Below are 19,175 nucleotides of genomic sequence, written 5' to 3'. Positions count from 1 at the left end.
AAATAGGAACAAATAATAAAAAAGTAGGTTGAATTAGTTTTATAGTTTGGGAGAAATCATTTGATGCTCATTTGAAGGGAATACAAATAATTTTACACAAGTGCCTACTCGTTGGGAAGAAAAGGAAGGAGAATACAAGAACAGCTCAAATAAAAAAAGAGAAACGACAGTCCATCATTACTTTAAGACATAAAGATCAGTCAATCCGGAACATTTCAAGAACTTTGAAAGTTTATACAAGTGCAGTTGCAAAAATAATCAAGCCCTGTGATGAAACTGGCTCTCATGAAGACTACCACAGGGAAGGAAGAGACATAGTTACTTATGCTGCAGAGGATGAGTTCATTAGAGTTAACTGCACCTCAGATTGCAGTCCAAATAAATGGTCCTTTGGTCTGATGAGTCCAAATTTGAGATTTTTGGTTTCAACCTCCGTGTCTTTGTAAGACGCAGTGTGATCTCCGCATGTGTGGTTCCTACTGTTAAGCATGGAGAAGGAAGTGTGATGGTGTGGGTGTGCTTTGCTGGTGATACATTTATTTTTTACAGTCCAGGCACACTTAACCACCATGGCTACCACATCATTCTGCAGCAATACCCCATCCCCATCTGGTTTGCACTTAGTCCCATTATCACTTGTTTTTCAACAGGACAATGACCCAAAACACACCTCTAGGCTGTGTAAGGGCTATTTGACCAAGGAGAGTGATGGAGTGCTGCATCAGATGACCTGGCCTCCACAATCACCCAACCCCAACCCATTTGAAATAGTTTGGGATGAGTTGGACCGCAGAGTGAAGGAAAAGCAGCCAACAAGTGCTCAGCACATGTGGGAACTCCTTCAAGACTGTTGGAAAAGCATTCCTCATGAAGCTGTCTGAGAGAATGCCAAGAGTGTGCAAAGCTATCATCAAGGCAAAGGGTGGAATCTAAAATATAACATGTATATTGATTTCTTCAAAACATTTTTGGTTACTACATGATTCTATTTGTGTCATTTCATAGTTTTAATGTATTATCTATTATTCTACAATATAGAAAATAGTCAAAACAAAGAATAACCCTTGAATGAGTAGGTGTCCAAATTTTTGACTGGTACTGTATAGGCAAAATGAGCAGTCAGATTTTGCAGCACTGTGAATAGAATTGTAACCAGTACAATTATCTGCTGATATATTAGTACTGAAATTAGATAATTTGTGTGGAGGACAAGAGCCATGAAAGGACAGCGAGGCCCAGATGTATGAAAGAAAAAGAGATTTAGGTAATGGAAAATTGACAACCACTGCTCTATCTGTCTGTACGAGTGTAAAAAAAGAAGAAGAAACAACTGCTAGGCAGGACTGTGTCACATTTCATAAACTATCAATGTAAGAATATGATGTTTGGATAGGCTCCATCAGTTCATGCCAACAGGCTAACATTGACTACAACATGAATGCACTGACTGTAAGTCGATATGGATAAGAGCGTCTGCTAAATTACTCAAATGTAAATGTAAAACGTAATGTTCTGTGAAAAGGCCAGCAGGTTGTCCAGGCATGCTAACTCTGAGATTCTGTCAGTCTTAGAGACACTACTACAGCACACAATGTTAGCTAACTAAGAGGGAGATAACTACTGTAGGAGAAAGCAGAAGCAACTTAAGAGAGAAAGATGAGGAAAAGATAGTGTAGCATTCAAAGGTAGAGGGACAAGGTTGTGTCACTAAGACATTAGCAATATGTGTCATTGGTTATCTACAGAGAGCTGAGCAGCTTTGTGACCATCAGTCTGAATAATACATCTACAAAAATCCATAAAAACAAAATACATACACACACCAACACACTGAAATACTCATAAAGACACACACACACACACACTGACACAGTACAAACACAGGTACACAAAAACAGACACTTAGACACTCAAACAAACACACACATACACAGTGACCACCCCTGCTGGCTGAGCACAGTCTGTCTATGCACTCAGCCACGTCACCCACACCAAATGCACACAGATTGTGCTGGCAAGGCATCTGGTTTAAACTAAGAGACTTCTCTCAGTTCAGCTGTCAAGCTTGTTTACCAGAAATATTACATTCACCAAGACTTGTTTTCCCCTGGTCATTAAGTTCACATCCAATAATAATTTTCCCATTACACTGGGTCCTTACCAAGGTTATTATAGTAAAAGAAAACTGAAACGAAAACGAAAACTAATCATGAAAAAACAATTGAGTAAACTGAAGTAAAATAATTAACAAACCCGTTTGAAAAACTAAAACTGTACTGTATTATCTTTGGCTTCAAAATAAAATAAGAACCATTATAAAATTAGTTCAGTTACAGTTATTTTTCACATAAAAAATAATGGTTTTCAAGCTTTTGGGGTGGGGGTGTTCAAACTACTGAATCTTGTGGGTAAATGCTGCCAGGAGAGGGCGCTTTTTCAAATAGGCCTAGTTTGTGCATCGCAATCACAAACTATCACTAATAACAGGGGGGGGGTCGTCTCGATAGCGAACTTGATTCTTCTTATGTGTACAGATATCTTAATTTGATCACTCTGTTGTGGCAGGGAATTGTCTTGTCGATAGCGAACTTGATTCTTCTTATGTGTACAGATATCTTAATTTGATCACTCTGTTGTGGCAGGGAATTGTCTTGTCGATAGCGAACTTGATTCTTCTTATGTGTACAGATATCTTAATTTGATCACTCTGTTGTGGCAGGGAATTGTCTTGCTCAGCGGGAAATGCAAACATGTATGTAATCAATTTTTAAAAGGGCTTCTAAATTTTGTAATTTCGACTTTAACATGTCGGACTTGATTTGCACTAACGAAAATGCATCAACCTTTACAAAAATGTACATCAAATATAATACACATAATAATTCCCATTTTCTGTTGCAGCAGGATTATTTTCCTGCTGTGAGAAACTGGTCAATTTAAGATAGAACTTCTGTACTACTAAAATTAAATAGCATTGGATTGATGTAAACATGAGCAAAATAGTTTTCTTTCACAATATTTGTTTGCACCAGTCTCTCTGCTATTCATTTTAAATCCAAGTCACATTAAGGTTGAATTTCAAAATAAAATCAAAAAACGAAATGAAAATAAAAACTATAATAATCTTAGTCCTTACAAATCAATAATTAGCCCAACCACTTTGTCATTGGCTTCTGCTTTGAGATATTGCCATCAGAAACAGACAAATAGAGTGGTGGAATAATCAACTATAATAGTGACTGACACAAAATAGGATACAAGAGGTTGAGGTTGCTCTTAATAAGGGTGTTTTCCCCACAACCCTGACCTATAAGAGTCTCCTTAAAAGTAGCCATTGCAAGGAAATCTTGAGTCCCTCAAACATTGTGGAGATTTTTCTGATCGCTGCTCTAGTGGCCGACAGGCTGCAGGCTGTCTAGGCTCTGATATCTCTCTGGTGGACAGATGGTCATCCCAACTCAGTGGCTTTACTGCTACCGTTAGTGCACCCAGCCATTCTGATTGAAATAGACCCGGCATATGCGCCCGCATCGTGGGAGGGTCCTGGCAGAGGGCCCTCTGGATGCACCAGACAGGATGGAGTCCTGCGTTCGTTTGCCTGAGAGCATCCAACTTTACCATGGTGCTAAAAACTCTCCACCTTTGGAATGTAACCATTATAGGTGTTCGGACCCAACTGGGCGATGATGAACTATATAATGGGACCATACAGAAGCCCAGTTAAGTACAAATAGAACAGTGTTGAAGGTGCAGGATCCCCATTAGCCGACGCCAATGGCAAAAGCTCCGACACATAACGAAAAAAGACATTACAGACAAAAGTACCTTACAATTAAAATACGATCGTAGACATTACAGACATTATATATTATACACACACAGTACAAGTCAAAAGTTTGGACACACCTACTCATTCAAGGGTTTTTCTTTATTTTTCCTATTTTATACATTGTAGATTAATAGTGAAGACATCAAAACAATGAAGTAACACATATGGAATCAAGTAGTAACCAAAAAAGTGTTAAACAAATCAAAACACATGTTATATTTTAGATTCTTCAAAGTAGCCACCCTTTGCCTTGATGACAGCTTTGCACACACTTGGCATTCTCTCAACCAGCTTCATGAGATAGTCACATGGAATGCTTTTCCAACAGTTTTAAAAGAGTTCCCAAATATGCTGAGCACTTGTTGGCTGCTTTTCCTTCACTCTGCAGTCCAACTCATCCCAAACCATCTCAATTGGGTTGAGGTTGGGTGATTGTGGAGGCCAGATCATCTGATGCAACACTCCATCACTCTCCATCTTGGTCAAATAGCCCTCACACAGCCTGGAGGTGTGTTTTGGATCATTGTCCTATTGAAAAACAAATTATAGTTCCACTAAGCACAAACCAGATGGGATGGCATATTGCTGCGGGAGCCATGCTGGTTAAGTGTGCCTTGATGTGTCGGTTACTCGAACTCTGTGAAGCATTTATTTGGGCTGCAATCCGACATGCAGTTAACTCTTTCTTTTAACCTTTATTTAACTAGGCAGTCACTTAAGAACAAATTGTTATTTACAATGACGGCCTAGGAACAGTGGGTTAACTGCCTTGTTCAGGGGCAGAACGACAGATTTTTACCTTGTCAGCTTGGAGATCTAGCAACCTTTCGGTCACTGGCCCAACGCTCTAACCACTAGGCTACCTTCTGTCCCAAACTCAACTCTAATGAACTTATACTCTGCAGCAGAGGTAACTCTGGGTCTTCCTTTCCTGTGGCGGTCCTCTTGAGAGCCAGTTTCATCATAGCGCTTGATGGTTTTTGCGACTGCATTTGAAGAAACTTTCAAAGTTCTTGAAATGTTCCAGATTGACTGACCTTCATGTCTTAAAGTAATCTTCTGTATACCTCCCTACCTTGTCACAACACAACTGATTATCTCAAACACATTAAGAAGGAAAGAAATTCCACAAATTAACTTTTAACAAGGCACACCTGTTAATTGAAATGCATGCCAGGTTACTACCTCATGACAGTTGAGAATGCCAAGAGTGTGCAAAGCTGTCATCAAGGCAAAGGGTGGCTACTTTGAAGAATCTCAAAATATAAAATATATTTTGATTTGTTTATCACTTTTTTGGTTACTACATGATTCCATATGTGTTATTTCACAGTTTTGATGTCTTCACTATTATTCTACAATGTAGAAAATAGTAAAAATAAAGAAAAACCCTTGAATGAGTAGGTATGACCAAAATTTTGACTGGTTCTATACATAAAGCGTAATGTTGGGATGCAAACTCAAAATGTAATACATGTTAGCGCTATACTGTATCTGACATGGTACAGGTGTCTTCTTTTTTTGAAGCCCATAACCATGTGTAAATGAATACCTTTAGTTTGAAGTAGTCTGTGACTCTGATATTGATTGTTTTCCTGTCCAACTACATTGCAGATGCCTGCCAGATATCACAACGCTTGGATATGTGTTTAACTATCAGCTATACCCATCATATGATATTGCAATCTGATGCCGACTGCACAGTCAATGATGTGGCACGAAACCATTGGTTGATGCAATGCAACTTCTGGTGGTGCTTTCAAAACAACTCTGAAACCCCAAAGCCTCCCGATTTCAAATTTTTGTGAATCTTTTGCATAGAGCTTCCTATTGGTTGATTCTGATACTTTCCAAGTGGGAAACTTGGAGCTCATCTTTCTATAACAAGTTTCCACGTTGGAAATGTCAGAGTTTCTGAGTTGTCTTGAACGCAGCATAGTGGGGCAGAAACATGACCATTGCCTTCAGTGGCAGATGGGTAAAGAATGTGATTATTTATATGGACTGGACAATTATGCATTGAAAGATTTTCACTAAAAACATCTTGCTGTACCTATTATAGCCTAGTCTAGTATATAAAAATATCCCCAAGACTGGTCATTTCAGGTTTCTTTTTTTATATGATGATTAACTTTATTGCAAAGGCCCAGGGCATGATTTATATCCCTATACTATGAATTGTGTTTCCGTTAATACGGTATAGTATTAATTTAATTTAACTAAAAGTCAAATTACTCATTCTGAATACTTCATTTGGAATGCAGGGCTGGTGTATGAGCCTAGCAACAGCAGTTCCCCGCCAATCGCAGCGTAAGAAAGAGCTGGGAGGGGTTTGGTGCACGGTCCTCATTCACCAAGCCATGGAGCTCTGCGCGCGCCCGGGGCGAAGGAGTCACACCCTCTTCTTCAATGTATATAATATACATTGTCTTTGGAGGAAATAAACCACATTTGTAGTCTTACATGAGGAAAAATACTAAGAGTTAGCACACCATAGAATTCAACACTTTTAAAATACCCACTTATTGCCTCTCTCTGCACTGTGCACTCACTCATTCATAATGTTTATGAAGACTTGAACATGCAGCTGTATCATTCTACAGAGTGTAATGTACTAGTGGATGGCCACCTAAATAAAAAACATGCCGCAAAGTTGTCATGATTTTTTAAGAGGGTATATGGATATTTGGCCCCGCCTTGCATGGCTACAGGAAGCGCCTCCACCTTACCCAGAGATTTGCCAGAGTGTTTAGAAAAAAAGAAGTAAGGCCGAAGTTAAATCGAATGATTTGATCGAAGACATCCGCAACAGTTTCTGCCAGTTTGGTGTAAAACCTGTGTCGACTGTGGTTTGATAAGAAGAACCAAGTGAAAAACATGATTTCGTTCATGCACTAAATGTAGCAGTGTAGCCTGCTAACGTTAAATAAAACGTAAAGACACGTGGTAAGTAGCCTATTACATACAATTTAGTAAACATTATGTTCACATCATCTTGTAAAATACTTCTTAAACAAATGTCGCTTGTTGCAATGTATTCCTGCTAGTTTGGGGCACTGTTTACATATCAAGTCATAATCACATAAGTTCTACACAACTTGTTGCATGAATTTGCTATTGCCGCTAAAACATGCTTTGCTATGCCAAAAATAAGTATAGAACCATGTTTTAACATATACGACTTTTTGCCACGTCAGATGTTAAACTGCGTTTGAAAAGTGTTGTGGCCTGTTCTCTGTGTTGTCTGAGAATATAACTATGGAGGAACACCACGTGTCGAGGGGGTGCTTTCGTTTTCATGCTTTATGCCACGAGCTATGTCCAATATTTTGATAGCGTTGGCTAATTTTGCTTGCTTAAGTTTATTTGATGAGAAAATACTAGGACAACTACATATAATTAAATCGTTTATTTGAGGTATGTAGATTTAACAATGAAAGTAGTCCTACCTTTTTTTCTTGGGTAGAATGTAGGACCACATCAGTAAATAATTCAGAACATATTTCAGATGGTCTTTGATGCAGCATTGCATATGCCCCATCGTGGCCTATTGATAATGTACACCTGTGAACCATGTGACTGAACACCTTTACATTTAATCACATTTTATTGGTCACATACATATGGTTAGCAGATGTTATTGAGAGTGTAGCGAAATGCTTGTGCTTCTAGTGCAACAAGTAATCTAACAAGTCAACAACAAATACCTAATACACCCAAATCTAAGTAAAGTAAAGGAGTGGAATAATAATAATAAATATATGGATGAGCAATGTCAGAGCAGCATAGGCGATGATGCAATAGATAGTATAGAATACAGTATATACATATGAGATGAGTAATGGAAGATATGTACACATTATTAAAGTAACTAGTGTTCCATTTATTAAAGTGGCCAATGATTTCAAGTCTGTATGTAGGCAGCAGCCTCTGTGCTAATGATGGCTGTTTAACAGTCTGGTGGCCTTGCGATAGGAGCTGTTTTCAGTCTCTCGGTCCCAGCTTCGATGCGCCTGTACTGACCTCACCTTCTGGATGGTAGCAGGGTGAACAGGCAGTGGCTCGGGCGGTTGTTGTCCTTGATGATCTTTTTGGCTTCCTGTGACATCGGGTGCTGTAGGTGTCCAGGGGGGCAGGTAGGTTGTCCCCGGTGATGCGTTGTGCAGACCGCACCACCATCTGGAGAGCCCTGCGGTTGTGGGTGTTGCAGTTGCCGTACCAGGCGGTGATACAGACCGACGGGATGCTCTTAATTGTGCATCTGTGAAGGTTTTAGGTGACAAGCCAAATTTCTTCAGCCTCCTGGGGTTGAAGAGGCACTGTTACGCCTTCTTCACCACACTGTCTGTGTGGGTGGACCATTTTGAGTTTGTCAGTGATATGTACGCCGAGGCTCTAGGAGGAGCTAAGGATGGCAATTTGGTAAAAGCATTTATGGCTGGTTTCCAGGACCTAGATTAAGACTAATCCTGGATTCAAGCCTAGTCTTCCTTACTCATTCTCAGGGGAGAATCTGTATTAAATTAGCCTTTTAGTCCAGGATTGGGCTTAATCTCTGTCTGAGAAACCAACCTCTGTTTGGCTCCATTCAGTGGAACTACCTCTGTTTGCACCCTTAGATAACATAATTTATATGGAATACACCCTGTCAATATAACATTGACCACATTATTACCCATATATTATTTGTTATAAGGTGACTTAGGCTACTCTTCCTGCATTTAGCCTACTTCCTTCTTTGTTTACATACTTTGTACAGTATGCAGACTGATCACAACTTCCTTTATTTCTGCATGGAATTCTGTATGGAATACAAAGCGCCATGGTGCTGGCATCATTCTGTCTCATGTCTAATGTCTCTGAGTCATTCTCTCTCCCCCTCTCTGACTTATGTCTGCAGGGAGCCTGTGCTGTGTGGTTGACCACTGGAATGTCTTGTTGACTGAAATCTTGTCTCATTGAATATCAGGTCAGATTCCAACCCCATTCAGTCACATACACACACGCACTTTCCGACAGCCTCTTCCGCCTCTGGAATGCAGAGGTGACCCCAGCTAATGAGGTCTAGTGCACAAGAAGGTGAAAGATCGTAGGAGGGGGCTGGATCTAAGACAGGTGGACCTCCATTTTGGAGAGCACGGTGACAGAGAGGGGATTTGGAGGGGACAGTGTCTTACTGCAGAAGGAACATGTATTCATACGTAGTTCTTTTTCTGTCTGCCTGTCTGTCAACCAGACCATGGCCCAGGGCAGTGGGGTCCAGTACGAGCCAGTGGCAGAGATTGGAGGGGGTGCGTACGGAACGGTGTACAAGGCTCGGGACCTGGAGAGTGGCCAGTTTGTTGCTCTGAAGAGTGTTCGCGTCCAGACGGACCAAGATGGCCTCCCTATCTCCACGGTCCGAGAAGTGGCCCTGCTGAAGAGACTGGAGCAGTTTGATCATCCCAACGTGGTCAAGTAAGAACACATTTTTTTTTTAACTATTTTTATAAACAATACAAACGACAACATCATACAAACATCAACAACATCACGCCTACACAGACCCACTAGCACACACCCCCATCTCCAGCGCCCGCATCACTTTCCACCACATGGCCTGAAACTGCACCATTTTGTTTCTCTCTGTCGCCCACACATTTTCAGTGTTTTAAATAATAAATCATTCAATTTTTCCATTGTGTTAATGGTGGCAGATTGATTGATTTCCAAGTTTTTAGTATATGTTTTTTCAAGATGAGTGATAAGAAGAGAATCGTCCAACCCACCGGGTATCTCACTACACCCCCATATGCCTTGTCTTGAAATATGCAGACAGATGGATTAAAAGTAAGTTTACATTGTAATACTGCTGACAACAAACTTTCTAGCTCTGCCCACAGCTTCTGGACTTTATAGCATTCCCAGAAACCATGGATTATTGAGTCATTATTAGTTTTACACTTAAGACATGCCGTTGTTGTAGAATTTGTAATTTTGTCTCTTGTATGATACATTCTATACATGAGTTTATACTGGATTAGGCTCACATTTTCGTTAACTGTGATTGTTAGTTATGCTCCAACTTTCCCTCCATCTTGTGCCAACATCAGTTTTTAAGTCTTGGTTCCAATAGTACATTTGTTTTCTAAGAGATTGTCAGTTGGATATGCTCTCTGCAAGGGAAGATATACAAAACCTATCATATGAACATCCTTTTTCTGACTCAAATAAGATTCCCTCAAGGTTGCTCTGATGTCCAAAAGGGGAATAATGGTGATATGTAACTTTTTATTTTAAAAAGTTGCATGTATTTCAAATGATCTACGTTGGTCAGTCCAAAATTACTTTTTAATTCTGTCATGGAAATAAATCTATTTCCTGTTACCAAGTAATTTACAGTTTCTATGACTTTAGTTGACCACGTGGACCATTCTTATCTGTGAATTCTGAAAAGCTATCCAAGGATTGTTCCATGCGGTTGTGGTTTTAGGAAGTGATATTGGTTTGTGTAGAATACGTTTATATTTTTCCGTATTGTTATAGTAGTGTTCTGAACTAAGACGTTGTTAATGTTCTTAGCTTTATCTTTTGAAAATAGACATGTAAAAAGATTCTGGGGATGAGTGTGTGCATCTTCAATGTGTTCCCATTGTTCCTCTTTAGTGCATTTAACTATATGTCGCGGGTTGGGTTGTCTGTTCATACAATTCCAAGACTAGAAGGTTAAAACCACCCTCAGATTTAAGATGTCAAAACTTTCCTTTTTATTCTATGAATTTTATTTGCCCATATAAAGTCTTATGACCAAGTGTACTTTCTTTTTAAAGAATGTCTTCAGTGGGTAGTTGGTATTGCTAAAAATGCATACAAAAACTTTGGCAATCATGCCATTCCAAAGAGGTTTGAAGAACACATTTAATCATTGAACCTTTATTTATAGTGATGTTCTCCAGCCAGGAAAGAGGTCTAATTTTGAGATTAGTTCACATCCCACGCCATCTTTTGCGTAGATCTAAGATTAACTGACCAAACCGCACAGTCTCGCTGTCAACTGTAAAATTGTAGTGGTAAAAAGGGAATGAATGGAATAACATAAGCTACACACGTTCAATGTTTCTACTTCATACTTAATAGCACCTTTTGAAATGCGTAAACACGAACAACCACAGTCAAACGCTTTCATTGACACATTGTGTTGTTTTTGTTGCGACTTGTATAGCCCATGACTTTAGTTTTGACCTGATCACCTGTATCTTGTGAAACCCTACGCCCACATAGCATAAGAACCTTGGAATGCCTAAAAACTGACTGGTATGTCTATGATAAGCAGGTTCTATAAAGGTTATTATTTAGTGATTGACTCACCATGGCATGACTCGCCTCTCATTCAAATTATGGTGATTGACCATGAGCTTGTCTGTTTGACTGTGTATTAAGAGATCCCACACATCAGTGTTTCCCCTATATTATTTTTCAGTGCTGTTGTGGACGAGCACAAATTTAAAAGTTGGGGGATGTGCAGGATTCATCAACTCAAACTGTCTCCTTGGGAGTGGAGCACCCTCATTGGGTTGTGTGGACGTTTGCACGTTTGTCAGATAAGAGGCCATGGCCATGCAGCGCTTTAAATGTTAAGAGTAAGGTCTTCAAACCAATACTTTACAGGCAGCCAGTGTAGTGCTGATAAAACTGGAGTGATGTGCTCGTGCATTCTAGTGTTGGTTAAAATGCGAGCTGCAGTGTTCTTTGCAAGTTGTAGGCTTTTAATAGTGTAGTCTGGGCAACTGGAGATTAAACAAATTCATGGACCATTTTTTTGCATCTGTTTGAGAGATGAAGTGTCTAATTCTGGAAATTTTCCTGAGATGAAAGGATGCTGTTTTGGATATGCTTTTTATGTAGTTGTCAAAAGTGAGGCCGGGATCAAAGGTGACACTAAGATTTTTAACAACCATGTTTGGTGTAATGCGGCAACCATCAATGTTGAGGGTGAGGTCTGACACCGAGTTTCTTGTGGCCAAGTGGCATCATTTCGGTCTTGTGAAAGTTTAAATGCAAGAAGTTGGATGTTTTTATAATTAGAAAATTTATTGTCCACGTAATGTGGAAATTTGTTTGGCTTCACCACAAAAACAGACATTAAATGCCACCATGAGCACATTCATTCTCGAGATCATTAAATAAAAATACAAAAACGCTACATGCCAGTGCACTATAACTGTATTTAACGTCTGTGATGCACACCTCAAGGCGGGCTGACTTTAAAGTATCGTCTGGTTTAAAAGATGAATACAATTGGGTGTCATCAGCATAGTAATGAAAGTGCATGTCATTACCAAGGGGTAGCATGTATAAAGAAAAATAAGGGGTCCAAGCACAGAACCTTGGGGAATTCTAAATTCAACCATGGAACGTTCAGATGTATTATCACACACTGTGTACACTGAGCTCATGGACGTGTCTGTGTGTGATGTTTCACTGTATGTGTACGCTAGGCTCATTGTGTGTGTGTGTGTGTTTGTACATCAGGCTCATGGACGTGTGTGCCACCCTGAGGACAGATCAGGAGACTAAAGTCACCCTGGTATTTGAACACGTGGACCAGGACCTGAAGACCTACCTAGAGAAGGCCCCCGCCCCAGGACTGCCCCCCAGCCACATCAGAGTGAGAAGCCCCCTCGGGTCCCTGTAAACCATGTTGAATAAACAGTGGGTCCCTGTAAACCATGTTAAATAAACATAGTAGGTCCCTGTAAACCGTGTTAAATAAACATAGTAGGTCCCTGTAAACCATGTTAAATAAACATAGTAGGTCCCTGTAAACCGTGTTAAATAAACACAGTAGGTCTCTGTAAACCGTGTTAAATAAACATAGTAGGTCCCTGTAAACCGTGTTAAATAAACATAGTAGGTCCCTGTAAACCGTGTTAAATAAACATAGTAGGTCCCTGTAAACCGTGTTAAATAAACATAGTAGGTCCCTGTAAACCGTGTTAAATAAACATAGCAGGTCCCTGTAAACCATGTTAAATAAACATAGCAGGTTCCTGTAAACCATGTTAAATAAACATAGTAGGTCCCTGTAAACCATGTTAAATAAACATAGCAGGTCCCTGTAAACCATGTTAAATAAACATAGCAGGTTCCTGTAAACCATGTTAAATAAACATAGTAGGTTCCTGTAAACCATGTTAAATAAACATAGTAGGTCCCTGTAAACCATGTTAAATAAACATAGTAGGTCCCTGTAAACCATGTTAAATAAACATAGTAGGTTCCTGTAAACCATGTTAAATAAACATAGTAGGTCCCTGTAAACCATGTTAAAAGGAAGGTACATCCAAAACAAATGTTTAAATGATCTCAGTGTTTGGCAGGTCCACAGGTCGCCCTCTATCTGGCTGGATATGTTGGACCATTGTGTGGACCGAGCCTGGTACACATGTTAAATGTGTCCCCCTGTGTGTTAGGACCTGATGCGTCAATTGCTGTGCGGCCTGTCATTCCTACACTCGAACCGTGTGGTGCACCGGGACCTGAAGCCAGAGAACATCCTGGTCACCAGCCGTGGTCAGGTTAAGCTGGCCGACTTTGGACTGGCCAGGATCTACAGTTGCCACATGGCCCTTACCCCTGTGGTAGGAACACAGACACACACAAACTGGTTGAGAATGGAAAGGGTCTCTATGTGCATTCACCATAATGCTTACTTGTGCTTTACAGTTGGCATAAATATTCATACACATTCATACCTCTCTCCTACTCTCAACTGTCCCTCCATTGACGTCTCTCTCCTCCATGTCTGCCCTAGGTGGTGACTCTGTGGTACAGGCCTCCTGAGGTCCTGCTCCAGTCCACCTACGCCACGCCGGTGGACATCTGGAGCACGGGTTGCATCTTTGCTGAGATGTTCCGACGCAAGTGAGTGGTCAGGGCCAGAGAAGGCTTATTTGACATAATGGGACATTTATTTTTTAATTATTTTCTCTCTGTGTTATAAATTGTATGGTATATGGTATGTTATGTATGTACATCTGATATTCTAAAAGATGCCCACTGGATTAATAGATTATATCCCACCCAGCAAGTTACCACATTGGAAACTGAGCAAGAAAACCCTAATTTGTTTGACTGTAGTGTGACCGAGCTCTCATTTCTATGATTATGCTCCCACCAGGTGGTCAAATCGAAGTATAGCAGTCTACTGCTGTGGCACTCCAATTAACTAGGACTCAGGGTTTCTTCTCTTATCATTATGGCTCCATGCTAACGGCCAGGCCACACAGGGGAGGGTCAGCCCTGGCCCTGTAATCTCCCACAGACATGGCCGTAGGTCAGCACAATAAAATAAGACTATATGGGGACAGAGAGACAGACGGTACTGCTTGTCACAGCAGGGGAAGTTTGCCAACAGCACATTAACCCAAATCCAAACTTTCTCATGTAGACCGTTGTTCTCTGGAGACTCTGAAATGGACCAACTGGGAAAGATATTCAAGTGAGTATGGGCAGAAATGTCCACTTGTGTATCCCAAATGGCACCCTATTCCCTATATCGTGTACTACTTTTGACCAGGGCCTTTAGGGTGCATTTCGGGACTCAGTCCTTGCCACTTTGGATAAGTCTAACTTCTGTTAATTATTTCTGAAACACTTGTCTGACTGGTTGGCTTGTTCCTTTCTGTCTGCCATTCCACAGTGTGATTGGCCTGCCACCCATGGAGGAGTGGCCTGCTGATGTCACCCTCTCACGACACAACTTCAGTCCTATCAGCCCCCGCCCAATCACAGACTACGTTCCTGAGATCAATGAGCAGGGGGCAGAGCTGCTTTTGGTGAAACTTTTTGTTTTCTAACCAGCTGTGGGGTGTATTCTGTTTGGTCAAAAAATTACTTTTTGGGAGTGTTGAAATGCTAAATGGTAAAATTGTATATGTGAATCCTGGCTAAAAGTGTATTTATTTACCCAGACCAACACCTGTAAAAGCTATGATAAAGATAGGACAAACCCTACTTTTAATTGCTAATTGAGTCACATTTGTAAACCTAGCCGTTCTGTTTGTTCCCACAGAAAATGCTAACCTTTGACCCTCTAAGAAGAATCTCTGCTCTAAACGCTCAAGAACATCCTTACTTCCAGGAGGATGAGGAGGAAGTGACAAATGGTTGAAATGCAGTGAATGACATCGAAGGATGGGACCGTGAGGAATGGTAACCCTGACTCCATTTTGGTGTATATTGTCATTCAGTGCATTTCAGGCCAGATCCCTGTTGTGGTTCCTTTAAAAAAAAAATACTACAGAAGCCAGTTGCACCCCTTGAGAATGTATAGGAGTAGAGAAGTGGAGTTCAAGGACCAACATGGATATGAACCTGAAGAAGGATAGACTCCCCTCGCATTCCTCAAATGAATTCTCCAGCCTGGTCTCATAGACTAGACGTAACATAATAAACGCAAAAACGAGACACTCAAATTAGTATGATATATTACGTTTGGTATGGTTACATAAGACCGGTGGTTATTTAAAATCTTGTCACTGACAACTTTTGAGCTAATTAGCAACTTTTCAACTCCTTACTACTTTGCATGTTAGCTAACCTTTCCAACTACCCTTCTCCAACTCCTAAACTTAACCCTAACCCCTAGCCAAGCTAACATTAGCCACGTAGATAGAATTCTTAACATATCATACATTTTGCAAATCCGTAACATTTAACAAATTAATTCATACCATATGAAACGTGACTCATCATATTAAATGGCGTGTCTCAGTTTTACGTTCAGAATAATACGAAATGCTCTGAGACCAGGTTGCACACACACACATACAACATGGAATAACTGTCCTCCTGTGTGGTTATTTTAATATTATAGTTTAAAGATCCAATGCATACATTTTTATTACAATATCAAATATTTTCAGTTTAACAATTGAAGTACCTTGCTGTGATATTTTTCTACCAAAATAGCTTCTTAGCAAATAGCATTTTTTTTTAAGCAAGAATTTTGCTAGGACTGTCAGTAGTGTGAGTGGGGATGGGAAAACTGAAAAGTAGCTGTTATTGGCAGAGAGATTTGGAACATTTTCTTATTGGTCTAATTTACCACCTGGTGATGTCGCCAGGTAGGCCAAAATTCCATTCCACCAAAAAAGGCGGACATTTCAGGCTCTTACTTTCATAGCTCTTACACTAAAAGGGCATTATTATTTTCACACTTTCACAGTATTATTCCAACCTCTGTGTGGAAATATATATATATATACACACACACAGTGGCAAGAAAAAGTATGTCGAACCCTTTAGAAATACCTGGATTTCTGCATAAATTGGTCTTAAAATTTTATCTGATCTATCTAGGTCACAACAATAGACAAACAGTCTGCTTAAACTAATAACACACACTTATACATTTTCATGTCTTTATTGAACATACCGTGTAAACATTCACAGTGCAGGGTGGAAAAAGTAAGTGAACCCTTGGATTTAATAACTGGTTGACCCTCCTTTGGCAGCATTAACCTCAACCAAACGTTTTCTGTAGTTGCGGATCAGACCTGCACAACGGTCAGGAACAATTTTGGACCATTCCTCTTTAGAGAACTGTTTCAGTACAGCAATATTCTTGGGATGTCTCAATCAGGTTGAGTTCAGGACTCTGGGCTGCTCCAAAAGGCATATTTTCTTCTGTTGAAGCCATTCTGTTGTTGATTTACTTCTGTTTTGGGTCGTTATCCTGTTGATTCAGCCAACTTCTGTTGAGCTTCAATTGGGGGACAGATAGCCTAACGTTATTCCTGCAAAATGTCTTGATAAACCTGGGAATTCATTTTTCCATCGATGATAGCAAGTTGTCCAGGCCCTGAGGCTGCAAAGCAGCCCCACACCATGATGCTCCCTGCACCATACTTTATAGTTGGGATAAGGTTTTGATGTTGGTGTGCTGTGCCTTTTTCTCCACACAGTGTTGTGTGTTCCTTCCAAACAACTCAACTGTAGTTTAATCTGTCCACAGAATATTTTTGCCAGTAGCGCTGTGGGACATCCAGGTGTACTTTTGCAAACTTCAGACGTGCAGCAATGTTGTCGATTTTTTTGGACAGCAATGGCATCTTCCGTGGTGTCCTCCCATGAACACCATTCTTGTTTAGTGTTTTATGTATCGTAGACTTGTCAGGTGTTAGCATGTTCCAGAGATTTCTGTAAGTCTTTAGCTGACACCAGGATTCTTCTTAACCTCATTGAGCATTCTGCACTGTGCTCTTGCAGTCGTCTTTGCAGGATGTCCACTCTTAGGAAGAGTAGCAACAGTGCTGAACTTTCTCCATTTATAGACAATTTGTCTTACCTTGGACTGATGAACATCAAGGCTTTTAGAGATACTTTTGAAACCCTTTCCAGCTTTATCGAAGTCAACAATTCTTAGGTCTTCTGAGATCTCTTTTGTTTGAGGCAAGGTTCACATTAGGCAATGCTTCTTGTGAATAGCAAAGTCACATTTTGTGAGTGTTTTTATAGGGCAAGGCAGCTCTAACCAACATCTCCAATCTCGTCTCATTAATTTGACTCCAGGTTAGCAGACTCCGATGAGCTTTTGGAGAAGTCATTAGCCTAAGGGGTTCACATACTTTTCCCAACCTACACTGTGAATGTTTAAACAATATATTCAATATAGACAAGAAAAATACAATAATTTGTGTTAAGTTAAGCACACTATTTTTCTCTGTTGTGATTTAGATGAAGATCAGATCAAATTTGATGACCAATTTATATAGAAAGCCAGGTCATTCCAAAGGGTTCACACACTTTTTCTTGCCACTGTGTGTGTACACACACACAACACTGGAAAATCACTGACTGTACTGGGCCTTTAATTTTCTTTTAAAAAGTGCACATGGAAGGACACGCTAGCTAAGTGGCATTTGTTGAACATGTTTACGGGCCAAATAATGTGTTGTTCTGTACTAAGTATCCCTCCCTTTCATTCCAAGAACACCTTGCAATGTTTAAGTGCTGCAAAGACTAATAAAGCTGCTCCAATCATCAACTAAAATAGCCGTTTCTAATCGTACCTTTTGTATACCAGAAATGTCCTAGATGTTATTGGGAAACACATTTTCTATCCCTCGTTTTCAGTTTCTTGGATCATTCAAAGTGTGTGTTAAGAAATCTCATTCTTGTACGCTAATTTGTTTTTGTTTCTTTTATCTGAAATGACTACAGGTTCACATCAACTTGGAGAAGTGAGGAATGAAAGGACTGTATAGTACAAGCCAAGCTCTTGAATCATGACATTTTAATTGGAAAGTTGTAGCGGAGAAGGAAACATTAAAGTAATCAAGTCCACAGTGAGTTGAAAGGCAGGTACAACAGCAGAAGGAACAAGTGTGAGAGATAAGGACAGTCCTAAATTACATCCTATTCTGTGTATAGTGCACTACTTTTGACCAAGGTCCATAGAGCTCTGGGCCCGGTTTCCCAATAGCAATGGAACTGATCCACTGTTTACATCCTGACATAGTATACCATATGTGATCTTCAGATCTTGCCCCGCTAATGAACGGACAAGTTTGGTGTTTGTAACGCAAGATGGAGGAGAGCTAGCAAAATATGACCTTTTCATTCAATATATTGTTTCAGGTGATAGCATGTTTAACTTTTTTTTCTCAACTTCTTTCTTTACCTTTTATAGCATGTCAAGCTTGCAGCTAGCTAGCTAGATAGGCTATGTTTTAGAGGCTACGTTTTAGATACCACTGTAGCTAGCGACCTCCACCTAATGATTATCCTATAAAAATAAACGTCATTACCATCAAACTTAAATGGCAGGCAACAGTCATATTAGCTCCGCAAAAAAAGATTCACCTTTTTCAGGACCCTGTCTTTCAAAGAGCATTTGTAAAAAACCCAAAACTTCAGATCTTCATTGTAAAGGGTTTAAACACTGTTTTCCATGCTTGTTCAATGAACCATAAACAATTAATGAACACGCACCTGTGGAACGGTCATTATGACACTGACATCTTATAGACAGTAGGCAAATAAGGTCACAGTTATGAAAACTTGGGACACTAAAGAGGACTTTCTATTGACTGTAAAACACAAAAACAAATATGCCCAGGACCCCTGCTCATCTGCGTGAATGTGACTTAGGCATGAGGACGGCAGATGTGGCCAGGGCAATAAATTGCAATGTCCGTACTGTGAGACGTCTAAGACAGCGCTACACGACGGACCACTGATCATCCTCGCAGTGGCAGACCACTTATCAACACCTGCATAGGATCGGTACATCTGAACATCACACCTGCAGGACAGGTACAGGATGGGCAGTTGTTGTTGCAGAGTTACACCAGGAACGCAC

The 19,175-nt window shown here is 40.2% G+C and overlaps 1 protein-coding gene across 2 annotated transcripts; it reads left to right on the top strand.

Moving 5' to 3' along the window:
- The first annotated feature begins 6,511 nt into the window (after positions 1 to 6,511).
- On the top strand, positions 6,512 to 17,864 carry LOC118388669 (cyclin-dependent kinase 4-like). Of its 2 annotated transcripts, XM_035778012.2 has the most exons (9): positions 6,513 to 6,775; positions 8,730 to 8,798; positions 9,066 to 9,286; positions 12,341 to 12,476; positions 13,282 to 13,449; positions 13,623 to 13,732; positions 14,259 to 14,309; positions 14,511 to 14,646; positions 14,883 to 17,864. In XM_035778012.2, the coding sequence occupies exons 3-9, from the start codon at positions 9,069 to 9,071 to the stop codon at positions 14,979 to 14,981; spliced, it is 918 nt and encodes a 305-aa protein (XP_035633905.1). In that variant the 5' UTR covers positions 6,513 to 6,775; positions 8,730 to 8,798; positions 9,066 to 9,068; the 3' UTR covers positions 14,982 to 17,864. The 2 variants fall into 2 exon arrangements, with proteins under 2 accessions (XP_035633906.1, XP_035633905.1); XM_035778013.2 differs by lacking the exon at positions 8,730 to 8,798 and having other exon boundaries at positions 6,512 to 6,775.
- The last annotated feature ends 1,311 nt before the right edge of the window (positions 17,865 to 19,175 follow it).

Source organism: Oncorhynchus keta, chromosome 10 (assembly GCF_023373465.1).
Source record: "Oncorhynchus keta strain PuntledgeMale-10-30-2019 chromosome 10, Oket_V2, whole genome shotgun sequence".
Classification (NCBI taxonomy): Eukaryota; Metazoa; Chordata; class Actinopteri; order Salmoniformes; family Salmonidae; genus Oncorhynchus; species Oncorhynchus keta.
The sequence above is the reverse complement of the archived record's forward strand: the minus strand, read 5'-3'. Positions and strand labels throughout refer to the sequence as shown.